Raw genomic sequence first — 23,698 nt, forward strand, 5'->3', positions numbered from 1 at the left:
GTGGTATTTTAAAAACACCATGGGAGAAGACGGGTGAAATACCGGTGTTCTTACTGGAAGCTGGAGACCAGCCAGTGATTTTTCTGGTGCCACTAGGTGACACTGTGTATCCACTTTTTTTCTGGTTGACAGTCAAATGGGCAGATTGTGCTCTCGTATGCAAGAGCGTTATGGAAGGGGTATTAGAACAGGATGGGCAAAAGAAAAAAGGATGTGCAGGTATTTTATGCTTCCATTTCTGGCTTCAGGTGGTTCTCAGGCATGGAAGCTGAGGTCAACTGAGAGGGTTTTTTTTTCCCCCCCTTCCTATAAGCCGCTTTGTATTGCAGTTATCTTCCCTTAAGCCTGAGGTGGGTTTGGTTGGGATAGACAGGGGCTAAGACCTAGAAGAAATACAGTAAGCATCCTGCAGCAGCATGAGAAAACACACGTGTGTATGACATGTACACAGGGGAAGGAGGGAGAGAAGGGAAAAGAACCCTGCTATCTACCTGGAAGGTATTAGCAGTTGCACATCATGAGATGTACGACCTACTGCTAATTTTTCTTTCTTTTTAAGGGAGAAGTAAGACTTGATTTATACAGATAGAGGTATTGCAAAACTATGAAAGCTGATGTGCAAGCACATGCTGCTTTCTGTAACCTTTCTCTCTTCCTAACAAAATCCACTTGGTATCAGATTTCCTCAAAATTACTAAGCAACTGGAGATCTTTCTCACTGGAAATTGTGCTAAGTGTATTTGAAAAGGAAGGGAAGAATATTTGTTGTGGACTTGGATTTACTGAATATGCTTACTGCTTGTTTCTTGGGAAACACAATTGTATTTTACAATGCATCCCCAGTTACATGATACTAAAGCAATACTGGCTGCAGTTACCAGAGACTTCAATGGTATGCATCATTAGTTCCAGTTAAATCTGAGGCATCTGTGAGTCTCTGAGATACAAGGACCCTTAGTGTTCAGACTGGCTGAACAAGGAGAAATTAGTACAAGTGGTACTTTTAAATAAAGTCGTTGATTAAAAAAAAGTGATCAGATCATGAACTAGCCTGTTCTTGAATCTATTGGTTATCATACTATTTGAGTGCTTAATGGGCCATTTAATTTGCTCTCAACTGGGCAGATGCCAAAAGAGCTATTATATGAAAGATGGATCATTTGCTACAATGTACAAGGAAGTTCATGCTGACCACCTTTATGGAGATTTTTGAGAACCTGATTGAAAAGTTTACACAAAGGCTAGGCTTTGTTACTTGGTTACCCTCATCCGAAGACTGTCACGCTAAACCACTAATTTTTTCTTAATGTTTTAAAAGCTATAAGGAGTATCTTACACTTTGCCAACCAGTGTACCCCTCCCTCCCTGTTTTGTGCTTAAATGTTAAACCACATGGCTATTAATACTAGTAAAACTAATCCTGGTATCTTACCATAAACTCTTCACATGAGAAGTTGCCCTATCCTGCTTGCAGCGCTGGGGCCCTTGCTTTCAGAGGTGAGTGAATCGCGCAGTGAGCCCGTCTGAGGAATCCAGCCCCTCGGGGATGAGGGGGAGGTGGTTTATCTACCGGAGTTGAGCAGCAACCGCCTCCGCAGCGTTCAGGCTAGGCTCGGCGCCTCCCTCAGCCGGGGCCTTCCCGGGGAAAGAGACCGGACTCTCCTCAGAAGCGCATGCTTTAGGCCCTATTAAAGACTGTCTTGAGGACTTTTTTTTTTTTTTTTTTTTTCTCCAGTCAGAACAACTCGTCTCTGTTGGTGGAAAAACCCCCGAGGGTTCGGAAACCCGTAACGAGCCGCCTTCGCGCCGCGTCCCCCTCAGGGAGCGCTGAGGGGACGACGGGAGCGCGCGCGCGCGCGCCGCCGTGCCTCAGAGGCGAGCCCGCCACTGCGCCTGCTCCCAGCTAACGGTCCGCGGCGGGGGGGCGTGGCCGGCCGAACACCACCACCCCGCGCCCGGTCTGCGCATGCGCCCCTCGGCGCGGGGAAGGAAGGGAGGGAGGGGCTGGTTCGCGGTGCCGCCCCGCTTGTCGGCTGCGGTGGCCGCCTCAGCTGCGGCCGCCGGGAGGGAGGCGGAGGGAGGGAGGAGGCGGAAGATGGCGGCGGCCGCGGCGGCGGCGCTGCGGGCCTGGTTCTGGAATGAGCGCTTTTGGCTACCGCACAACGTGACGTGGGCGGACCTGGCCGGGGAGCCGGGCCCGCCGGGCAGTGGGTTGCAGTACCCGCGGGCGGGCCACGTCCTCTCCGCCTTCCCGCTGGCGCTCGGCATCTTCGCCGTGCGGCTGCTCTTCGAGAGGTGAGCGTGAGGACCGCCCCTGCCGCGGGGCTTTCCCCCGGGGGGGCGGCGGGGCCCTCAGGCGACTGAGGGGGCCCCTCAGGCGGCTGAGGCGACCGGGACGCCTCCCGTTCCCGCCTCGGGGGCGAGCGCGCGGCGAGGCCGCCGGTGTCTCTTAGCAACGGGCCGTGGAGCGCCTCGGGGCGGGGGGGCGGCAGCGGCGGGCGGCCCCGGGGCCGGACCGGAGGGGAGGCTCGGGCCGGGCCCCCCCCCCCCCCCCCCCGTTCGACCCTCGGACGGCGCGGAGGCCTTCTGTGGAGGCGTGGCGGGCTCTCCGCCCGCGGTGTCTCCCGAGGCTCTTTTTGCGTGGAAAGGGAATTTTGTGTAACCCTGGAAAACCTGTCCCGGGAAACCTCTCTGTGTCTGTCACGACATACAGAAACCCGTAGGGCTTCTCTCTCCCTTGGCTTTGGATCCCGAGAGGCTCCTCCAGTGCTAGTGGTACCTTATGCTGAGGTAGTGCAAGCAGAAAGTCTGGGGAATTCACTTTTTTTATTTCTCCGCCTGTCCAGGAGAACCTCGGCTGGGCGAGTGAAAGACAGCTGGCTGCTGCTGCTCTGCAGTTGGTTTGCTTGTGTTGCTGGTCTCTGCCTTTATTGTACTTTCCTCGCGAGTTCCTGGGTGAGGACATAGGACTTGTTCACATGGCCTAGTATATTATTCAACAATTTGTGGATCCCCTGCATCTCGGGCATGACAGAAGTGCATGCAGATCATCATATCTGCCCATAAACAGGTGTAATAAAGTATTTCTCACTTACTTGAGTATCCATAAACATATAATAATAACTCTTCCCTGGGGCAGAGGTTTATCCTTTCCATGATGTGTATCTCTTACAGCCACACGCAGGGCAGACTGTGTGGGTGACATAGATACTAATTAGTAAAGCAGCTTATTTAGGAGAACCGTTAGGTGAGGCAGACCGAGACACCTTGTATTCCTGTTCAGGTAGTTCATTAAAGATTGATTTAATCTTAAATTTCTACATTGAAAGAGCAGAAGTCTTTCTAAGCATGAAAAGGGCTGTAGGACTAAAGCTGGTAGGAATCAGGTTGGTTTTGTTTTGTGGGTTTACTGCAAGGAGTGTGAATTCTCTTGAGCTTTCAGAAATTAAACGAGGAGGGGACTGGGGTGAAGTAAAAAAAGATAGGTGAATTGTGGAGAAAAATGAAGCAGGTCAGCAGGGTAGGAGAGAAATTTGAGAAGCACTCTTTTTCTCAAATCTTACCTTTCTGCCCTTGGGGGGAAAAAAAAAAAAGCTTCAGAAAACTACTGGCAGGTCAAACCAGTGCAGAGGACCCAGGAACACATGTGGCAGTGCCAAAAATCTCATCTCAGCTTGGTGTGCTACTGCTAGTCTTGGCCAAATGTTCATACTTGCCAGCAGACAAGGAAAGGAAGTTGTGGGACGGAATGATCCCCCTGAACGGGATATTGTGGGAAGGTCTCCTTGCTTTCCAAGCCTTGTTTAGTCCAGGTGTCTTACTGGGGAAGAAGTGCAAAAGATTCTCTGTGCTCTGGAGTATGAGATGTTAGGAGAGATACAGCGCATCCTACTGCACCTAGCAATGTAGTCCTCCCAGTAGCAATTGCTTTATCCTGATAATATCTACCTGGTTTGTGAAATTTCTTTTGCAGTGTTAATTTAGGGAGGAGTAAAATGACAAATTAGGTCATCCGCCTACACAGTAAAACCTAGAGACCATGGCCTAGTTCCTGAGAGGGTTGTTTCTTTTTTTCAGCTGTGTCTTTGCTATAGTGTGTCTTAATGGTGGTATCCTGAAGTGAAAGCAGATTGTGAACGCAACATCCAGGGCAGTTAGTATGTTTATTTTAAAAGACCCTATTTTTTAAGAAATGCTTTTCTCTTTCCTCCTGCCACTTTGAACATGTCACAAAAGTTCATATTTGTCTTAATAAAATCCCATTGTGCATATACCCTGATTCAGGCTTTGGGGATGATTGTGTCAAATGTCTTCCTTGACACACATTTGGCAGTTGGACTTGATGACTCAGAACTTGAATTATATACTTGTGCAGCTCCTTTGTTTTAGCTTCGTTTCTTTCTTTTCTTTCTCCTCTTGCTGTAGATTTTCAGTGTGAGGAAGTGCTTTTGTGACACTGACACTTGTAATGCTGACACATATTTCTGTTAGTGAATGCTCCTATTTAACCTTTGCATCATGATGTTGGTAAAATATTCATTAGGCTGACTGACTGTGGGAAGTATATGACTACAGAGATCAGGCAAGACTCATAGAGGAAGGTAAAGTCCTGACTCCATGGTAGGGGGGTGGATTTTTGTGCAGGCAAGATAAAGAAGGACTTCTGACCACTAGTTTGTTGTTTGTTTGTTTTCTTGATTATACTTGCTGTTATTTCTCCTTACACATCTTGTCCCACTGCAGGCGCAAAAAAATTTCCCAGGTATCTGCAAAAACCTGGAGCCTGATATTCATATGATGTGTTTATAATTACACTGGAATGCCCTTCAGTAACAGGTATATTTGTTACTCTACAGGTCTGAGGAAGGATCTGCAGCTTGTGCTCAAGCTGGGGGGGGGGGGGGGGGGGGGGAGAAAAAAAGTGATGTTACTTCATCAGGTCTGTCTGGAAAATTAGGGACAGTTGTGGAATGAGGTGGTTTAATGTTAACACTGTGAAACTGAGAGATTATGGAAAGACGAACTCTTACTTTGAGTGCGTACTTTTTAAATCTTACTATTTTGTAGATTGTTCTTCCTTTTCAGAGCTGTAATAGGAAGTCACCAGACAAACCTGAATGTTCTATAAAGAAGGATTCTGCCTTTGGGTTTGTGAAGTACAACATGCCTGAGAATTACTTGTTATAACATATGAGTCCATGTACTTGAAAATTGGTGTTGGTTTCAAAATCAGTCTGTCTGTCTTAATAACTAGTGTGAAAAAGGTAGCTTGGTAGGTATGACTTAAGCCAGTGAGCAGATACCTGTTCAGAAAAGTGTAATGTAAGTATTTAAGTGATGATAATTCCTTGCTGGGAAGGTAAGGTGTGGCAGTAAGTTGACCTTGGGAATAGTTGCTGCAGTTAGGATTTCTGTGGCATCATAAAATAATTTAGATTAAAAGGGACTTCTGGAGGTCACCTTGTCCAATCCACTCCTCAAAGCAAGGCCAATGTTTTAGTCAAGTCAGGTTGCTCATGGCCTTGTGCTGTTCAGTTTTGAATATCCCCAAGAATGGAAATCCTGCTGTGTGGGCAGCCTTTTTTTTTTGTGCTTAACTGTTATTGCTATGCAGATTTTTTTTCTCTGGGGGATACAGTGCAAAACTTGCACACCTGAAAACCTATTCTGGGGCCAAAAATAAAATGCCATAGAGGTTTTAAGTGTGAGTTTTCCGTAATGGATACCTAAAGGAAATAGCATGTCATCTTGATATTTTTCTGACTGGTAACAGGATTGATCACTTTATATTCCACCGCCAAGGTAGTGACTGGTCAAAGCAATTGGACCGTGGCTGTTCAGTGGACTCATGAGCATGAGCCAGCCGTGCCCAGCCCAGGTAAAAACACCTTGCATGGCTAGTCAGGAAGCCCTGTGGAAGGACAGTTGTCACTTGCAGTTCCATTGCACAAAACCATTACTTGCGGAGTTAGAGAAGCTACATTATAGCATTGGGTTAGACTTCCTTAAAAGCAATGAAATCCATTGCTGCCATCCTTTTTCCTTCCTGTTGCTGTGACTGGGGCTACCTCCATTGCCTCCGTTGTTGTGACTTGTCTGTTTGTGTTGATGTCAGTCTGCTTCTGTGCACCTAGAAATGTTTGTGGGTTTTTTTTTTGTTTGCTCTTTGGTCACCCGCATGCTTGACTGAGTAACTGGAGTCCTGTGCTCTATCTGTAGTCTGCGGTTTACTCTTGATTTTTATTTTTTCCCTAATTTCTGGAAACATCTGTATTTTTTCCCTAAGCCTGCTAGTGAAGGAAGCCTACTGTTCAGGAATAGTTTCATGCAAAGATTTTTTTTTTTTTTTTTTTTTTGTTCCCCCAATCTTTAGGTCCCCAAATGAATTATTTCTGCATTTTTTTTTTTCTGAGGAGATGCCATTTCTTCTTTCCTTGATGCTTCAGGTTTTGAACTCTAGAATAATGCCAAAACTTTGTATGGATCACTGTGAGCTTTCTTAACCGTTCCTTCTCTTCTTTGCTTGTTCTTGAAACAAAAGAAGACTGTCCTGAATAATAAATTAATTGAATGTGCAGGTTTTTAGATTTTTCATATTTCCTGTCTTGCGTGAGGAAACTGACACAAACTGAGTATCTTCAGGCCAGGATATTTTTTAATAGACCTATAAGCACTGTGTCCCAGAAAATGAAATAAAAATATTTGGCATCCTGTAATTGCACATGTGTACTTCTTTGCTGTTGTTGTGGTATATCCTGTAGGAAAGAAGAGTATAAAGATGTACGCTTTTATGGGGGTCTAGCCAAATGTTTCATAACATCACAACATGATTTCAGGCTGGTGGTCTAGATTATAGAGGAAACAGTGAGCCTTTTGAGCCAAGCTGAAAGGAAATAACTCTTTCCTTTTTTTTTCTTTTCTTTTTTTTTCTTTTTAAAGCTATGACTGTTGAAATGAACAGGACATATGAAGAAATGGGGCAGGACAGTGAGACCTGGGGCCACGGTGTATTACTCGTTCAGTATTTTCTGAGAGCAGGGGAGTTCCTTTAGGATTAGTCATGAGCTGATCTGTAATTTCTCAAGGGGAAAACCCCACAACCTGTGTCTGTTCTTAAATGCAGTCATAGCTGTTTGTTACCGAAGTACTAACAGTGTACTCCCAAGAATGATTGCTGTTGGAATGCTTATAGTCATGATTCTCCTGAATTTTAATCTTTCCTTTTAAACACAAGGAGAAATGGTAACAAATGTAGTGGTTGGAAAAAGCAGCATTTCGTGCTTGATGGCACTCTGAGTTTGCTAAATGGAACACGTGTAATTTGTTGTCTTCAGTTGTCTCTGAAACAATCTCTCTTTCAAAGCAGAATAGATTTAATGATGCAAATGTATGCTTTTCAAAATCGGTTTTGAGAAACAGGTTCTTTGCGTGCTCTCTCTCTAAATAATTGATTAAAAAATAATAAAAATTGCTCCTTGAAACCCCCCTTTCTTGCCCACCAACAGGAGAGAAAACAACTCGCATGTTCAGGTAACACATGCGTCTTCCTTAGAATCCTGTGCCCATTTTGACACACAGGTACAGCAAAACCTAATAATTTTTGAATGTGTATATATGCATTTTAGTTGCAAAACCAGTTTTATTTTCAGAGTGTCTGTACTATAAAATTCGCAAAGTGTTAGGTCAGCTTTTGGAATACATGGTATATACAGGGCTGAGTGAAATACTGAGATCTTGGGTGTTTCAGACTGAATGACTTCTTACAGCTGCCTCACTCTCCCGAAGGAAACAAGCCACTTTATTTTTCCTGAAGACACAAAAAAGCCCAAAACGCAAAACTGTGTGTCTTTTAGGAACTGTGTCACTGCAACTTCCCTTTTTTCTGAGCTATGCGACACCAAGGCACATTCTGGAAATAAGGCGTTTTGTAGGGCTACAAGGGCTCTAGCATTTATGTTCGCAGAGGACTCCTATCAGTGATCTATTATTTTATTTCTGAGTAATGAGAATCACCCTGGGGGAGCACATTCTGATCGTTACAAGGCAAGGACATTAAGATTCAATTTTTCATTTTAGATGTGTGTACTGTCTGCAATTACCATTTGGACTAATAAAAGATATTCCTTCACCTGTGAAGTTTCTTTAAGCAAAGTGAGTGGGGATCTTCAGAAGCTTTTTGGATAGGTTTTGCAGTTCGTGACAAGTCCTTGTGATGTAGGTGGAGGAGGGAAATAGATACCTTGTTTTTAATCTAGCCCTTTCTTCGGAACTCTTTCAGGTTTATTGCCAAGCCGTGTGCCATAAACCTTGGCATTCAAGACAGTGGACCTCACAGAGCCCAGCCCAATGCAATTTTAGAAAAAGTGTTTACATCCATCACTAAGGTGAGTCATGCTTCAAATTCTGCTAGAAACGGAGGCTTATAAGTAAGAGTATAGGAGGACTTTTTGCTTCCACTTTTCTAGTTTGAGAAATGCATTTTGCACTGTGCATGCACAATGAGTGTGCTCTTTCTTATTTTACTTTCTCTGGCATGTCCTTCTTGTAGCAAAGTAAATTCTCTTTATGGCTGACCTGTACTTTTGTGCACAGAAGAATATTTTTTTGAATAAAAAAAATGTTGTCTTTCTAAAAAGGTACGAGGCTTCTTCCTTTAGTTTCCTGCCTTTGTCCAAATTGTAACTCCTGTAACAGGTGGTAACTGTTGGCTTAACAAGAAATTTCCCAGTATCTTTCTATTGGAAAAGTGCTACTCTTTTCCTTGAGATCTGTTCTTTGCTGGTTTTGTTGGCCAGTTGGGTCAATGCCTTCCTCTTATTTTTGCCATCTACTGTGGAATTGGACAACAGCTGCCAACAGAGGAAGTCAGTTATTTAAGGAAAGCGTTCAGTCAATGGAAGTGTGCCCTGATAAAGGGTAGGACATTTAATGTTGACAGTAGGTGTTTCTTTTGATTGTTTCATGGCCTTTCTTTCACTTAAGCTGACAGTGCTTCTTCACTTCAGAATTACAGAATTCCACACTGTCTGTACTCTGTTGAATGTTGACAGTGAAATCCACGCAGACAGCATGATAGATTTTCATTAAAGATAATGAAATGGAAGGTTTTATGTTCTGATTTGGTGATGCTGAACTTCATTCTGAGTGGAGCAGATAAAGCGCTCAGTGAATGGAAGAGAAATTCTATAAAAACCTTACTAAAACTTGCCTCATGGGAACATTAAAGTTTTGAGGTATTTGGAATGACGTGTGAACTGAAAAGTCCCTATGATTTGATGCCATTTCTGGGGAGGACTTTTATGTGGGGGATGTCCTTGAAATTAACGTTTAGGAAACCCATGAGGATGCATGCTGTGCACAATTTATCTAGCTTATGAAAACAGAGCTGCATTTAACTGTACAAGTATGCTTATGTCTGCTGTTGGATTTGGAGAATCAGAATGTAGGGTGTCACTGATGCAGGGGAAAAATTTCATTGCTGTTCTGAAATTGGAGCTGTGTAAATTCTCCTTTGAGGCAGGTACGCTTCCAATGCAGAAGCGTCAGGTAGCCCGAACCATTAAAGCCCAGTAAAGTGCAGAGAGATCTGTTTGTGATGGAATTACAGGAAAGTCATGGTCTCAATACTGAAAGTCAATGACAGAATATTCTGCTTTTCAGTTGAAAAGTCTGGTGACTTTTTATTAAATCAGCATTCTGCTTAGTTTTTTGGGGTTTGTATGTAACTCAAGTAGTAAAATGTGTTTATCATCTTTCAGTTGTAAGAGCTCCCTGGCAGAGCTTGTTAAAAGGACACTGGTCTGAAACTAACGTGGCTTATCTCACCACTGGGCCATTTTAGAGGTAGTTATCAGGTTTTGTTCACTTTGTCTCTTATAAATCCATTTATGTCATTATTCCACCAAATAAACTGCCAGTAGTTTCCAGTCAGAGAACAGTGATATATTCTTTATCATACAATTATTATTTCAGTTTTCAAATTTAATTTTATTTCTAAACTTTGTTAATGGAAATAATGCCATCTCTATGATGCCCTTTTGGAATATAGAAATATCTAGTGTGTTAAACCAGCTCTTACTTTAAAGTTTCCTGAAACTTGCAGTGAGTAGCAACCCTTAAATTCAGCTTTGATCTTCCTGAGTTCTGGAGTGTTTGAATTGATGTGCAAGTTTTGACAGGTAGGACAAGACAGCATTAAAAGCTCCTCCCCCCAAATTAAGAAACAGAACAATTGCATTCTTTGTCATAATGTGCTGTCAAGTGATGAAATAGATGAGGAACTGTAAAACCAAAAGCATTCTGAATAATTAAGTAATTAGTGGCTTATGAAGGTTAAACTTGAATGAACATTTGTGGCAATGGGTTCCTGCTTCTAGTCTATATTTAGTGCCTTCCTAGTGTGTGGGTTTTGTTATCTGTGCATCATTTCTGTCATAGTACAGAGGGGATCTCAGACCAAAAGTAGGTTGAGAAGTAGGAGAAATGACACTTGTTTCATTTTCCTTCAGTCTCCAGATGGAAAAAGGTTAGAAGGCTTGTCAAAGCAGCTAGACTGGGATGTTCGAAAGATCCAGCGCTGGTTTCGTCATCGGAGGAACCAGGACAAACCCACCACCCTCACTAAATTTTGTGAGAGCATGTATGTTTGTGCAGAGGCCAAGATGTGGCTTCGTCTTAAAGCTCCAGCTGTATGTTCTCTCTTCTAACTGAAACTGTGGTCAGCTGCTAATTTAAACTAGTTGGGGTTGGCTGGTGGAAGATAAATTCTTATATAAGCACATGAAAAGTTAGGAGGGCTTTTTAGAACTCGGTATTCTAAAATATTTTGTATATGTGCATGAGAGACCAGGACACGTGTACAGGACTTATTCCTGTCAATGATGAGCCGCTTTAGATAGTGGACTAAGTCCTTAATGCAAACATAGCACTTCAGTGTGCATGTATGTGCATGTATGCATATGCACAACTTCAGTAATGATACTGAAGACAAGTCTGCTGTCTGCACAGTTATGTTGTAGACCAGCATTTGTTCCCAGACAGAATGACCTTATGGCTTATATGATGATGTATATACTTTTATACAGACACTTCTTGGATTCCTGTTCTTTTCATTTCAGTTCATTCTTTTGTTCTTTGTTTCTTTCTGAATGCTTGCAGTTACCTCTGTTAGTGTAGTAGCATCTGAATATTTTTTCCTGACTTGTTATTTCTTCTGTGCTGGTTTCTTTCCTTTCCAGTAACTTTCTTCATATTAATTCTTCCCCCCAGTATGGTTTTGTCTACTTAAAGCCACAAGGTAAGAGGGACAAATACGTGTATTAGGATACCTTCTGGATAACAATGACTTATCTTGTTATCTTGTTATTGTATATTAAAGCATATGAATGATGCATGTTCACTCTGAACTTTATTTCAAACTTGGCTGTTTATGCAAATTTGTGTGTGGTGTGAAAACTCTTAAATAGGTTTATCCTTACATGAAATGTTTACAAATGAAGGATTACCATTTGGGGGTGAAAGCTTTTCAGGTGTCAGAATTGGGTTTTTTCACAATTGTTCCAGTTTTTGTTACAGATGTTAGCCAGAAGCTATTTCTATTTCATAAGTTTAATTTTTGCTTCTTTTTCCAGGTGGAGATTTACATTTTATTTAAGTATATTTTTTTATGGAATCAGGTTTCTCTGGACGGTGAGTTGGTCTGTCATCCCTCTCCCCCTTGTTGTTCTGTGTGGCATGCAGCTGGGTTATGGCTGTCCTGCTGAAATTTAGGGGGTTTGACTACCTGTGTCACTTCTTCAGTGCTTACACCTAGCTTAAAACAAGGGGGGTTTAGTGGTGATAGTCATCTTTATGTTCCCTTATTTGGGATCCTGGGGTTTCTGTTTAAGGACCTTCTTTACACTATAGGAAAGCTTCTATACAGATCTGTCATTATGGAAATATTAGAATCTTACGTTACCCCAGAATGGGACAGAACTGGCTTGGTGGTTTGGGGTTTTTTTTGCTGTGGAGAGCTGCTTATTTTTTTCTCATCCCCATCTTGAAGGGATACAGATTCATCTCTTTGGGTCTTTATTATTATTAGAGCTGTATGATTATTCTTTGAATTTCCATTGCAGTATAACTCACCTTTGACTGCAGAAAGATTATTTTACATCACTAGGATGTTTTACAGTAAATTTAGCTTGAATGGTAGAATCAAGATAAAATTTCAGTGAAACAGTACTGTAGTGGTCAACTGCCTTAGATGATAGGGAAGAAAAAACCCAGTAGAATAATAACTTATCTTTTTCCCGTTAGGCACCCTGGTTTTGGGACACACGACAGTGCTGGTACAACTACCCTTTTCAGGTAGGAGATGAACTTACTAGCTTCCAACTTTTTGCACAATTTCAGTTTTTATTTTTTGTTGGTGATAGCAGATTGAAACTCAGTAGACTTGAGTGCTTCTCATTATTCTGCGGGGTGGATGCTGCACAGGTTGCAACCTGGTAAGCTTTCTTGTGAGTGAATGGCCATCCCTTTTGGAAGGCACAAAGATGACATTTACTCTGTGTCTTCAGATCCTGGTTAGATTCGTGAACAGCAGTGTTTCCTCAGAGAGAACTGACTCAGTTCGTATTCATTTTATGTTTATTTGCTGCTGAGATTATTAAAAGTGAAAAAAAATGCATAAAATTATACTGATAATTTATTTACAGTGTTATTTTCATTATGCAGCAAGTATGATTGTATAGAGGCCAACCAGTCTCTTTCAGTGCCTGGTTTTCCTAATCTAAGAGGCTGCAGTATGAGTTTAAATATTGACAAGGGGATCTTACTCCTTTTGAATAAAGCTCAAACACACAAGTATGTTTGTGTGACTAAGCTGAGAGTAAGACGTCTGTTGCTTAAGCTTGTTTTTACTAAACCTTAATTCTGGATCTTTTAACGTATGCCTCAGCATTCTGGAGGAGCAGAGTGGGATGAGAAGGAAGGAAGGAAAATTTTTCATGTAAATTTTAAAGTACTTTGTCTTCTAACTGTGCTATCTTTGTTTGTTTTCCAGCCTCTAACATCCAGGCTTTATTATTACTATATCTTGGAGCTGGCCTTCTATTGGTCTCTCATGTTTTCTCAGTTTACAGACATTAAACGGAAGGTGAGATTAACCAGAATTGCACTAACCACTTTGCTGAATAGATAGGACTAACAAAAAGTGAGTGTGCTTGGCCAGTAAAGCTAAAGCATAGTAATAACTGTATTTTCTTCCTCATTCACATCTCTGTGTAGCCTACCTCCTTCTGTAATCGCTACCCAGTCCTGGGGAAAAGGGAGGAGCAAGCCTGATACGCAACCTGGTATATCCTTGAGAGCCCCTTTCACCTTCCAGGGGAAAGAACAGAATCACTCAATACCTCCCAATAAAGTTATCAAATCATTGTGTAAAAATAGATTTAATTAGAAGGCTTGCAAGAAAACATGAAAATGAGATGCTCAAAGCAGTACCTTGCTGAGCCGGGTGAGAAAATGGCAAACACTAAAGTAATAATAAATGTTCTTTTGAAAGTAATTTTTCATCTGTGTGTGTAGCAGAATGATGACTGGTCGCGATTGCTGGAATTTAATTCCGTTGCACTATGTTCTAGAACTTGGCTTATTGTTGCTGTTGGAAAACAGTTCATAGTAAATCATGGTTTATTGCTTCTGTTACACAAACTGTGAAGTAGCAAATTATCCCAACTCTTGCACTGACTTCAAAAAGAAAAGTTTGCCTGGGATTTTTTTCTGTACTGAAATATTAGCAGGTGAGGCACTACAGAGTATCTTGGAGCTGCAGAAAGGGAGTGATTAACAGCATCTGTGATACTGTTTATAATGTTTAATTTCATACTCTGACTTTAACAAAGTGGATTACATTCCCCACTGCAAGCATGGTAAGGTACATTGACATGGAAGTGTTGTACCCACGGAGCTAAACTGGAAAACAGCCTGAATGTATGTGCATTGTAAACATTTTTTTAATGAAGTGGCCTAGTTCTTCCTGTTGGGTTATCTTGTGTTCTATGCCTGCTATGCTCTGGCAGGCTTTTGCACACTGACAACAGTAGCAGCATTGTACTTAAAATTTGTGCCAAGAGCTGAAAGGACTAGCAATATGGCTGTAAAACCAAAAGGAGGCAAAAATAAGGGCCATATGTTGTCCTGTCAATCTTTTCAGTGGGGTCTGCAGGCATACTTATCTTTACCTTGCATGTGTGTGCCAAAGAGACTGTGCTGTGCCTGTGTATGCAGAGTTCTGACTTCACAGGAGCACAAATGCTGTGAGAGACCTTTCTGGAACCTTTAGTGATGATTGTTGATGTTGTGTGATAAGCTGTGCTTTACATAAAGTAGAGTCAGAATCTGAACTGAAGTAATCCTATGACCCCAGTTAGTCAGTTTTGTGGCTCTGTTCCAAACCTTTGTATTTGTTTGACAGCCAAAGAATCTTCATTCATTTTTTTTTTCTGTTTCCAGGACTTCCTGATCATGTTCGTCCATCATTTGGCTACAATTGGACTCATTACATTCTCTTATATGAATAATATGGTGCGGGTTGGAACTCTGGTGCTGTGCCTTCATGATGCATCAGATTTCCTTTTAGAGGTGAGTTTCCTTTCAAATCTTTGTGTACCTAATGCTAGTGTGGTCTCAGGAGAGCGAGCTGACTTTCCCATTCTTGATAAAGTGTGTTAAATATGCCATAAAACTTGGGCCGCTGATCCTGCCTTGTCAGCTTTTCCTCATAACTGCTGTAGTGCTGAGAATAATCCCTAAATGTTCCAAACTCCTCACAAATGTGATGGCTTGAGGGTTTTTGAAGCTCTATAGCTTGGTAATTACGTGAGTGCACAAAGGGAATAATATTCTCATGTTTCTTGTCTCTTTTAGGCTGCAAAGCTAGCCAATTATGCCAAGTACCAACGTCTGTGTGATGCTTTCTTCATGCTCTTTGGTGTCGTATTCATTGTTACACGGTTGGGCATTTATCCTTTCTGGTAAGCACCTTGAGCTGTAAGGTCTTGTTTGTTCTTCCAATCCTTTAAGCAAAGCCTTTGTATTTAGACTTCTTGCAAGCATTCCAGCCTGTCCTTCAAGGCAGCCTGAAGTTGTCTACAACCCAAGTACTGTTTGGAGCAGTATGTTCAACTAGGCATATGAAGAAACCTCTCAACAGTCAGCTGAGGGAGTGTGAAAAGTGACTAGCATCCTAATGCACAGCTGGCCTCTCTCCTGTTACTGCAAAGTGATGACAGTGCTTATTAGCTGGAGCCAAGTCAGCTGGTATGTGCTCTGAAAGGCTTGAAGGGTTGTTTGCTTCTCTTAAGAAGTTTTGGAAATAGTTACAAATGAGGCATGGTCTCTTGAGGTAAACTTGATTTTTGAGTATCTGGCTTAGTCATCATTGCAGTTTCTGATTCTTATGACACTCATGTCCTATCTTTGTGTCGTGACCGTTCAGAGCCTGAAATAGGTCTTAAGTTTCTTGGGAGGTAAAACCCTGGCTAAATGGCTTATAGCTAATCACCCTATAATGAGATTCCTTCTCACCTCAATAGGTCAGGCTTGGTGAGGTTCTTCTGTTGATGGGCTGTTATCCACTTCTTGTTTCTGTTGAGAGAGTGTGGTGAAAATTTGGTTACACTGATTATTACTCAAGTTATTTTGGTTTTACTGCATATATTTATTTCCTAGGCAGTGGGCAGCTTGCATTCCCGTTCTTTTTGGGTGTCTTGACGGTAGGCAGAAACAATACTTATGCTTTGGTATCAGGGTTGCAATTACAGCTCTTGCTTGTTTTCCAGTAAATGCATCCAAGGAGTCTGGATAAGGAAGAGCTTTAATTCTTATGTCTTCATAGGCTCCTTCCAGTGACAGATGAGAGAGTTGTCATTGTTTTTATAGCTGTTGTCTGTCACGAGGTGATGCTTTTGCATCATGCTATTGCTCAGCAGTCCTGTAAATCTTTAATGTATTTTCCACTGGCTGTAATGTAATTCCTCAACTTTGTAGAGAAATCTGGCAAGCTTGCAGCAGTATTGCAGACCCTGTGGTATTTCACTTCACGTATATTCCCTTCCCTAATTAGTAGTATAAAACATCAACAGATCTCTGGGATTGCATTTAATTAACCCATAAACTGGCTCTGAGTTAGATGTTTCTATAGCTCTGTTTTGGGGGACTTAAGTTCTTTGAAAGGCTTGTTTTTCTTTTCTTGTGAAATGTTAAAAGCTATGTGAAACTAATGATGTCTTTAAAGGTCTCTCCATACCTCTCTACTTCATAAAATCTAAAGTGTTTATTAAATTACTTAAGTACTGGCAATAACTCCCAGCGACAAGAACAGCAAAACAGTAATGAAAGAAAACACAAAGCTTTGTCCATAAAGCAGTTTCTAGTCCTCCAGCTTGGCAGGAGGAATCTATAAAGATCTGAGGGAAGAGAATAGCGCACAGGGAGGGAGGCCTGCTGGGAACAAAATTCCTTCCTGATCTTTAAATATGGGTGAAGACTGCCCAAGTATGAATGTGTTAACCATTGTTTTGATGACCAGTGCAGCTTGACATCACTTCCTGTAAAACTGTTACAAATGCTCATGCTTTTGAGAAGGAAATTGGCAGCAGATCTGTATGTGTAACCAAATTGCAGAACATTCACATCTTCTCCTGTTTGTTGCTCAGTTCAAATGTTTCTAATTAGCTTTAGTCTGTCTCCTAACTCTGGCAAGAGACTAGCTGCATTGCCACTCTGACAGAGGCAAAGCAACAGATGCTTAAATGAGATACAAACTGTTGTGCATCTGGCCAGTCATTTTAATTTAGAGCTGGAAGCCATGTTACCAGCACAGCCGATCTGTAATGTGTTTCTGGATCTCTTTTAGGATTTTGAATACAACCCTATTTGAAAGCTGGGAGTTGATTGGTCCTTATCCTTCATGGTGGTTATTCAATGGGCTTTTGATAACCTTGCAGATGTTGCATATCATCTGGTCTTATCTCATCATTCGCACTGCCTACAAGGCCCTCATGCGGGGAAAGGTAAGATTGCTGGTGACAGTTTTGGGTCCTCTTTCCTACAAGCCCTGTTAAGCAATCATGAGAAACTGGGCTCTTCAGTGAGGGCTGGTACTAGTTCTCAAGGGGCTTGCATCAGGAGTGCTTTGTAGAATGGTAGTTTTTTCACCTTGGTTGCTCTGCAGACTTGAGTTGCCAGGTGTATGCAAAGGCAGGGATGCTTTCTTCTCTGTTCTGGTCATGCAGGGAAATAGCACCATTTTCCAGTATGTTCAGATGTTGTAATAATAGTGCTGATGACAGACTTGTTACGTACTTTGGACTTTAAGGTAGTAGTCGGCTCTTTTTTGAACAATCATACAGGATGTTTTCCAACTTTCCAACTTCAGCTGGTTCTTGGGATGTGATGAGGGTTCTGCATCTTCCACTTGTTAGCACTAACACAGGTTTCTCGCTGTCAGTGCAGGCCAGACATTGAGCCTGCAGCACGCAGAGGAGAAGGGGTTATCAGAAATGTAGTGGAGTTTGCTGGTTGTCACGGGCTAATGGGCTGCAGTCTAGCCCAATCTAGGAACTAACTTGACACCCAGCCTACCCATCAAGAGAAGCCATTTCCTTTGCAGCTACCAGAGAGCTACAGCGGATTTCATAGCACAAGTGCTTTTTCTTTAACCAGGTATTTGGTATTCTGATCGGAGTTTCTCTTATGACTCTACTTTTTGTGTTTGACTTCTTAGCTGCCCCTACGCTTGGAATGTAACCTTGAAAAATATTTATAGCATAGTTGTCTGTGGCAGTGATGGTGCGGGGAAGGCATGTTTCAGAGTATGCACAAGATCTTTTCATCTGTTCCCCACAGCTGCTACTGCAAATGTCTTATTTTCTGGGTCTGCAGCTGTTTCTGTATCCTGGGGTCTACATCTTTTTCCTTTCCTTGGTTCTCTCCTGTCCAGGTGACCTAGCCAGAGAAAGGACTGTAAGCTCTGTCTTCTTCATTCTTTTCTCCTTTTCTCTGTGCCAGATTGGAGCTGGACAGTTTCATCCTTTGCATGTAAGTGTGATCTGTGCTTCTGTTTGTTCACTGAAACACATCTGTGTCTGTTTCAAGGCTAAGACAAAAGCAAAGCTATGGTCTTGAGGCTTTAGATGGCTGGTGCCTTCTCTTAAAGTGTTTCTCTCCCTGGTTGATACAGTGCTGGTTCTGACAGTGTGCTAAAATGCAGGTTTTTCCAAAGGTCAAAGCAGTGTCCTGGGGTTTGTTCTTAATCTACTGTCAGCTGGCTGCATGACCTTCACCTTTCTGCTTTTATACGCCCACAGAGACTCTGGTATCTGTCTTTAGTGTTCATTAACACTGTGCTGAGTGGAAGAGGACAGGAGAAATGCAATGCTTTTTGCAAAAGGAGTAGAACGGTCGCTTGTCCCCCAAATAATGGGAAAACTTTTGAGGTATTTCTGCTTGCTTCCAGTGACTCTTTGAACTTCCAGACGTATTAGGAGAGTGGGGAAGGATATAAAAAGTTCTGGCAACAGACAGAAGCCAGGACATCCAGCAGGCCTGTCAAAACCAATCCTGGAGATCATTAACTTTACCTGGCTTTCTGCCAGATCTTCCCTTGAGTTCAAAAACTTCCTGCCTGGTGCTGTTGGAAAGCCCTAACCCTGACACAAAGCAAGCAGAGTAGAATGAAATCCTTGCAAAGGTGCTAGCCGCAAAGTGCTTGCACATTAAGTAAATGAGGGCTATTAGTTGCAGAGGCAGAAGTGTGGAGAGCCTGCCTTGGGGTGTGCGAAGCACGGGCCATTCACGCAGTCACTGCTCAGCACTGGTGAGTTTATGGTTCTGGCACCCCGCCACCAACCAAGGTGCTTGTTTGCTGTTAGGGCCGGGCTTGTGATCTGTTCCCTTCACCTTCTGGTGCGGTCGGCTCTGCAGTGCTGGTACAGTGCCCTCCTGTGGCACTCGGAGCAGCTGGCAGCAACGTGCGCCTGGATCTGCTTCCAAAGGTTCAAAATCCCACGTACAAATCAAATTCAGCTGGATTTGCAGTCAGTCTTTTAACTAAAGGCATAACCCTGTAAAGCAGATCTAGATCTCTGGGCTGAGATGCTCCTTCTGTTCCTAACGGGCGTTTGCTGGATTAGATAGTTGTCTTTGTTCTACAGCCCTGTCCAAACAGGCTTTTGCTCGTAAATGAGTTCTCGTGTATGAACCACAAGCTGTGAAAATGGGAGGCACTTTGTGCAAACAGTAATGTGGTAAATATAGCTGGTTAATTTCTAAAATATCAAAGCTGCTCCCTGTAGGACAAAAAGTTCTCTCTAAAACTGATATATACATGGTTTTTATTCATCATACCCATGGATGATTATGGTGTGAGAAGTTTTTTGATTCAAAACAAATTTGTTGTTTGGAAGAGCAGCCTTTAAGCAATCTAGAATGCAGCTTGTCGTGGTTTAACCCCAGCCAGCAACTAAACACCACGCAGCCGCTCACTCACTCCCCCCCCCCCCTCCCCCCCCAGCTCTTGGAAGACAAGAACAACCAAAGATCTGTAGCGTCCTCTGATCTGGTGAGAGCAAAAAAAGTATAGTGCTTTCACAGATGTACAGAGTTATTTGGAAAATGGAACTCGTATTTCCAAATTGTCATTTTCAGTGTCTGTGTCTTGCATTCTGTATGTGATGCCAGGTTCCTCCTTGTGAGTTTGAAGTGATTCAGAATCAAATGTAGAAGCTAAATGTAACTGACTGAAGCTGGTTAATCGCATGGGCGCAAACTTCTAACTACTGTTTTCTGTGAATTTTTCAACTCCCCTTCTCCCCTTTCCCCTACAAAATTTCATTTGAAATGTTTAGGTATCAAAAGATGACCGCAGTGATGTAGAGAGCAGCTCTGAAGAGGAGGATGTGACTTCCAACAGCACAAAAGGAGTTTTCAGCACTTCAAGTAATGGCTCCAACCGCATTAATGGCCATGTGGCTAGTGGCCAGTGGACAGAAGAGGAGTAAGGCTGTGGGTTGGCCTTGAGCAGACACGAACTTATCTTTAAATATCTAGATGTGTTGAGCTCCACATTCCCAAGTGATCTTTAATCAAGATACCCCTTCCCCAGAAACCTCCAGCAAATCTGAAACGGGCACAATCCAGACCAGTCAGAGGCTTTGCACAACAGAAGGGATAAAGCCAATGACTAGGGCAAAAACAAAGCTGCAGATTTCACTTTAAGCCATTTTGTACTTAAACCTTAGTCCCATCGATATTTGCAGAGGTGTTTTTGTTTTGTGACAAACTGGTTTTTACTAGGATCAACTCAAGGTGGAACAAGTTTGGACTAGGCTGGCTGCTGACCACAGGAGGGTTACGGTGCCATTTCAGTGATGGTTTGCTCCAGAGCAGGTTCAGCATATCTCCTTGATCTACTCCAGAAGCCACTTAAAGAGCATGGAGAACGCAGGGTCCCGTGGTTCTGTGTCCAAGCTACCCTGTTTGTAGCAGAGACTCTTTTTCTCAGTCCTGCTGTGAGCGCTCTGGACTACAGCCAAGCTTTGAACTGGACTGTGCTACACCAGAACCGTTGTTCTAACTTACCATCGGGGTGCTATACACTAAGGTGGTTATAGCTTATATCTCTGCTGTCACGAGGGACCAGGCCAGCATTTGCTGCCTATTTTGGTGCTGCAAGCCCCTCTGAAGTCTTGACTACAGCCTTCTGAAAAGGGGGAGGGGGGTTGTTTATTGCCCCTAAGACAACTGTCACAATACATGCCTTTTAAATTTTTTTTTTTTTTTTTCCTGTTGCAAGTTGTGGTTTTGAAGATGTTTCTAGACCTACTGGATGCGGTTGGCTAAGCTAGGACTTGAGGGTGGACCAGTACTGGTGGGCTGTGTTTAACTTTCCATGAAATAAGATGTTTCAGTCCTGCCTGTCTGTACTCTTAAGACAGAAGTGAATGTTGCTGCTCTCATTTTGCAACTGTGTGGAGGAGTCACCGGGCTGGAAAGGCAGCCACACCATGGGCTTTGCTTCTTTTTTTTGTTTGTTTGTTTGTTTTTTTTTTACTCAATGGTACCTGGGGGCAATGGAAGATCTGTGTGTCAATCATGAGCAGAATTTTGGAAAATTCTTGAGTTGTTACCATTTTATACCATTGTTTACTCTTCTCTCCGATTAAAAGATGCTTCAGAAACTTGTTTGACATGTTTCATCTTGAGAAAATAAAATCAAGGAGACCGTATGCCCCTTTTCTGTGATTCTGAGCAGGGGGACTGCTGCCTGACGCTAGGCTCAGGTGCTGCCCCTGAGCAGCACTTTTTTTAGGATGAAAGGGGAACCGTTTGGCGCTCTTTGGGGCACACACCACGCAGCACCGCACTTTGGGTGTTTTCACAGGGCTTTTATTGGGCTCCATCCCCCCTCCCGGCCTGCGGAGGCCCTGGGAGCCGAGCCGGGAAACGCGGGGCCGGGTCCCAGGCCGCCCTCAGTTCTCGGAGCCGGTCACGGCCTGCCGTTCCCGGCGGCGCTGGAGGAGTCGGTAGGCGCGGACGCCGCACAGGTACCCGCCGTAGACCGTCAGCAGCATCATGGAACCGGAGAAGGCCTTGTAGCCGAAGTCGGCTAACTGCTTGCCGGATACCATGGTTGAGCCTGCAACACGAGGCGGCGGTCAGCGGGACCGGGAGCGATCCCTCCCCGCTCCCCTCCCGCCCTTCCCCATTCCCGTACCTGCGCCGCCGGGCTCCGGTACCACCGGCACGCCGTTCCGCTGCGGTGCGCTTCCGCCTAGCGCCCCGCCCTCCCCGCGTCACGTGGGAGCTGGGGGCGGGCACCGCCGCGCTGCTTGCTGGGATGTGTAGTCCGCAGAGGCGGGAAGTTCAAGGCGGGAACTGCGGCGCCCCCTCGCGGCGGGGGGGGCGGCGCCGTCGCTCTTTCACCTCAGGCGTCGCGTCAGGCGCTCGGCGCCCACCGCAGCCTCCCGGGCCACGGCAGCCCCGGGCTGCTGCCCCCCGCCTCTGCAGGCACCTTCCCCAGGGGCCCGCTGTCCTCAGCACCTCCCTTGATACTGATTTTTCTCAGCTGGGCCCTTTCCGCCTTGAGGCACGCAGCACAGGCTGCCCTGCGGGAGGTTGAGGCGCCAGCAGCCCTGAGGGGATTTGTCTTCAGCTGCACACGGGATGGAGCGAAGGCCGCGCAAGTCCCGCTCCGGCACTGAGGCGTTCGGAGGCCTCGGCACCCTTCCTGAGAGCCCAGCCTGTGCTCACAGCCGGAGATCCTCCTTCAAGAGGATTTTAGGAGGCCATCTCCTCCAAAAGCACTAGGGCAGCTGTTGGCACCGAGCGGTGCTCTCCTCCCAGAGCTCCTTGCTAGCATTTGAATACTGCTGTCACAGCACTGCTCTGCTCTGCGGGCTCTGTCAAGCACTGAGGCTGCAAGTCACCCCCCCACCTCGTTCTTTTCCCCAGGCCGCTGCACAGCAGCAGCTCCCCGAGGCTGCAGAGTCCTGCAGTGCCTGGATGTGCTGAGGCTGCAGAACATAACTCCAAATGGCAAAGGGAAGACTTTTTATAGCTCATGAACTCCAGCACTAGTGCAAGGCAGGGGGGGTCTAAAAGCAAGAGACTTGTGCGCTGGTCAGCCCCAGGTGAGACTTGGGACCTTCAGCAAATGCTGGGAGAGCCTGCAGGGGCTCGGGCACTGCCAGCAGCACAGAGTGTCAAAGAAACCCACAGGCAGAGAGATGCACAAAGCACTTCCACAGCAGCGGAGCTAACGGCTAAATGCAAGTCCAAAACACAATTCTGGATCCAGCTGCAGCTCCAGGCAGGTGCTGGCAAGAGTTTAGCAAGCCAAGGGGAGAGACTGCAATGTGACAAGGGAGGAGAGCTCAGAGACCCTCTCTCCTATATGCACCTCGTCCAAACACTTGAGCTGGGACTCCTGAAGCACTTCAAGACAAAGGGAACTAGAAGTTGTGCCAGCCCTGCAGGAACACGCTGGACTTCCTTTATCCTCCCTCCAACCTCAGTAAAGTTCCTCATTAGAGGAAGCCGATGCTGGCTACTTTCCGTACGATAGCTCAGTTGAATTTAAAGGTCGTAGGGTGCCTAGTGAGAAAGTGTGTCTAATAAAAGGCACAGAAACAACTGCAGCGCCAGCAGATTAAATTCCCCTAGCAAGAGGCTGAGCGGAGGGCTAACAGTCCTGGAAAGGTCACTCACTACGAGGTGCATTTCAAAGAGAGACAGGGACAAGGCAAGTCTGGGAAAAGCACTTGGGAAAGAGATGAATAACACAACACAGCATGTCCCAAGAAGCCAAGACATCAAAGAAGGGAAGGCCTGGGGTACATGGGGCACAGTGGGGTCCTGGCCCAGCTTCTGCAGGCCCCAGGTAGAAGAGTTAGGATTCTGTACCCAGTTCAACACTGCAATCTCAACCCTCTTGGGTCCTACAGCCAAACTTTAACACTGGAACCGCTGCTGAGAAAAAGCAAGTGGGACACTGTGTTATGTTGTGACTGAACAGTGACCTGCGGGGGCATTCTTGCTGTTTCTGGGACAGCGCACAAGGGTGCAAAGCCAGGAGGGAACTGACAGTGCCCTGTTCTGCGCTCTTAGCAAGTCCAGCAGGCACCAACCCAAAGACAATGATGCACCAGAG

At 44.4% G+C, this 23,698-nt stretch overlaps 2 protein-coding genes across 7 annotated transcripts; one reads left to right on the forward strand and one right to left on the reverse strand.

Annotated features, from left to right (window-relative positions):
- Positions 1–2,035: 2,035 nt before the first annotated feature.
- Positions 2,036–21,275, forward strand: CERS5 (ceramide synthase 5). 6 transcript variants are annotated; one of them, XR_008238504.1, is made up of 11 exons: positions 2,036–2,295; positions 8,279–8,384; positions 10,509–10,639; positions 11,631–11,688; positions 12,301–12,351; positions 13,049–13,141; positions 14,500–14,628; positions 14,914–15,020; positions 16,904–17,060; positions 17,990–18,087; positions 19,896–20,010. XR_008238504.1 is itself a non-coding variant. In XM_052809857.1 (11 exons), exons 1-11 carry the CDS (start codon positions 2,096–2,098, stop codon positions 20,046–20,048), a joined length of 1,215 nt encoding a protein of 404 aa, XP_052665817.1. In that variant the 5' UTR covers positions 2,036–2,095; the 3' UTR covers positions 20,049–21,275. The 6 variants fall into 6 exon arrangements, 5 of the variants coding, with proteins under 5 accessions (XP_052665817.1, XP_052665813.1, XP_052665812.1 ...); XM_052809857.1 differs by having other exon boundaries at positions 18,058–18,087; positions 19,896–21,275; XM_052809856.1 differs by lacking the exons at positions 2,036–2,295; positions 17,990–18,087 and adding exons at positions 9,759–9,843; positions 11,269–11,296 and having other exon boundaries at positions 8,277–8,384; positions 19,896–21,275.
- Positions 21,276–21,413: 138 nt separating this feature from the next.
- Positions 21,414–23,595, reverse strand: LOC128151970 (cytochrome c oxidase assembly protein COX14 homolog). The gene is made up of 2 exons (XM_052809862.1): positions 21,764–23,595; positions 21,414–21,685 (listed from the first exon to the last, which is right to left on the reverse strand). The coding sequence occupies exon 2, from the start codon at positions 21,675–21,677 to the stop codon at positions 21,519–21,521; it is 159 nt and encodes a 52-aa protein (XP_052665822.1). The 5' UTR covers positions 21,678–21,685; positions 21,764–23,595; the 3' UTR covers positions 21,414–21,518.
- Positions 23,596–23,698: the final 103 nt, after the last annotated feature.

The sequence above is a fragment of the Harpia harpyja genome, chromosome 15 (assembly GCF_026419915.1).
Source record: "Harpia harpyja isolate bHarHar1 chromosome 15, bHarHar1 primary haplotype, whole genome shotgun sequence".
In the NCBI taxonomy this organism is placed as follows: Eukaryota; Metazoa; Chordata; class Aves; order Accipitriformes; family Accipitridae; genus Harpia; species Harpia harpyja.

What these genes read in the sequence shown, in the direction of transcription:
- LOC128151970 (XM_052809862.1), bottom strand. Translation starts at nt 21,677, where the DNA reads ATGGTATCCGGCAAGCAGTTAGCCGACTTCGGCTACAAGGCCTTCTCC.
- CERS5 (XM_052809857.1), top strand. Translation starts at nt 2,096, where the DNA reads ATGGCGGCGGCCGCGGCGGCGGCGCTGCGGGCCTGGTTCTGGAATGAG. An exon ending in TGTTTACATCCATCACTAAG is followed by an intron (nt 8,385 to 10,508) that starts GTGAGTCATGCT and finishes ATTTTCCTTCAG; the next exon opens with TCTCCAGATGGAAAAAGGTT. An exon ending in AGGCCCTCATGCGGGGAAAG is followed by an intron (nt 17,061 to 18,057) that starts GTAAGATTGCTG and finishes TCTCTGTGCCAG; the next exon opens with ATTGGAGCTGGACAGTTTCA.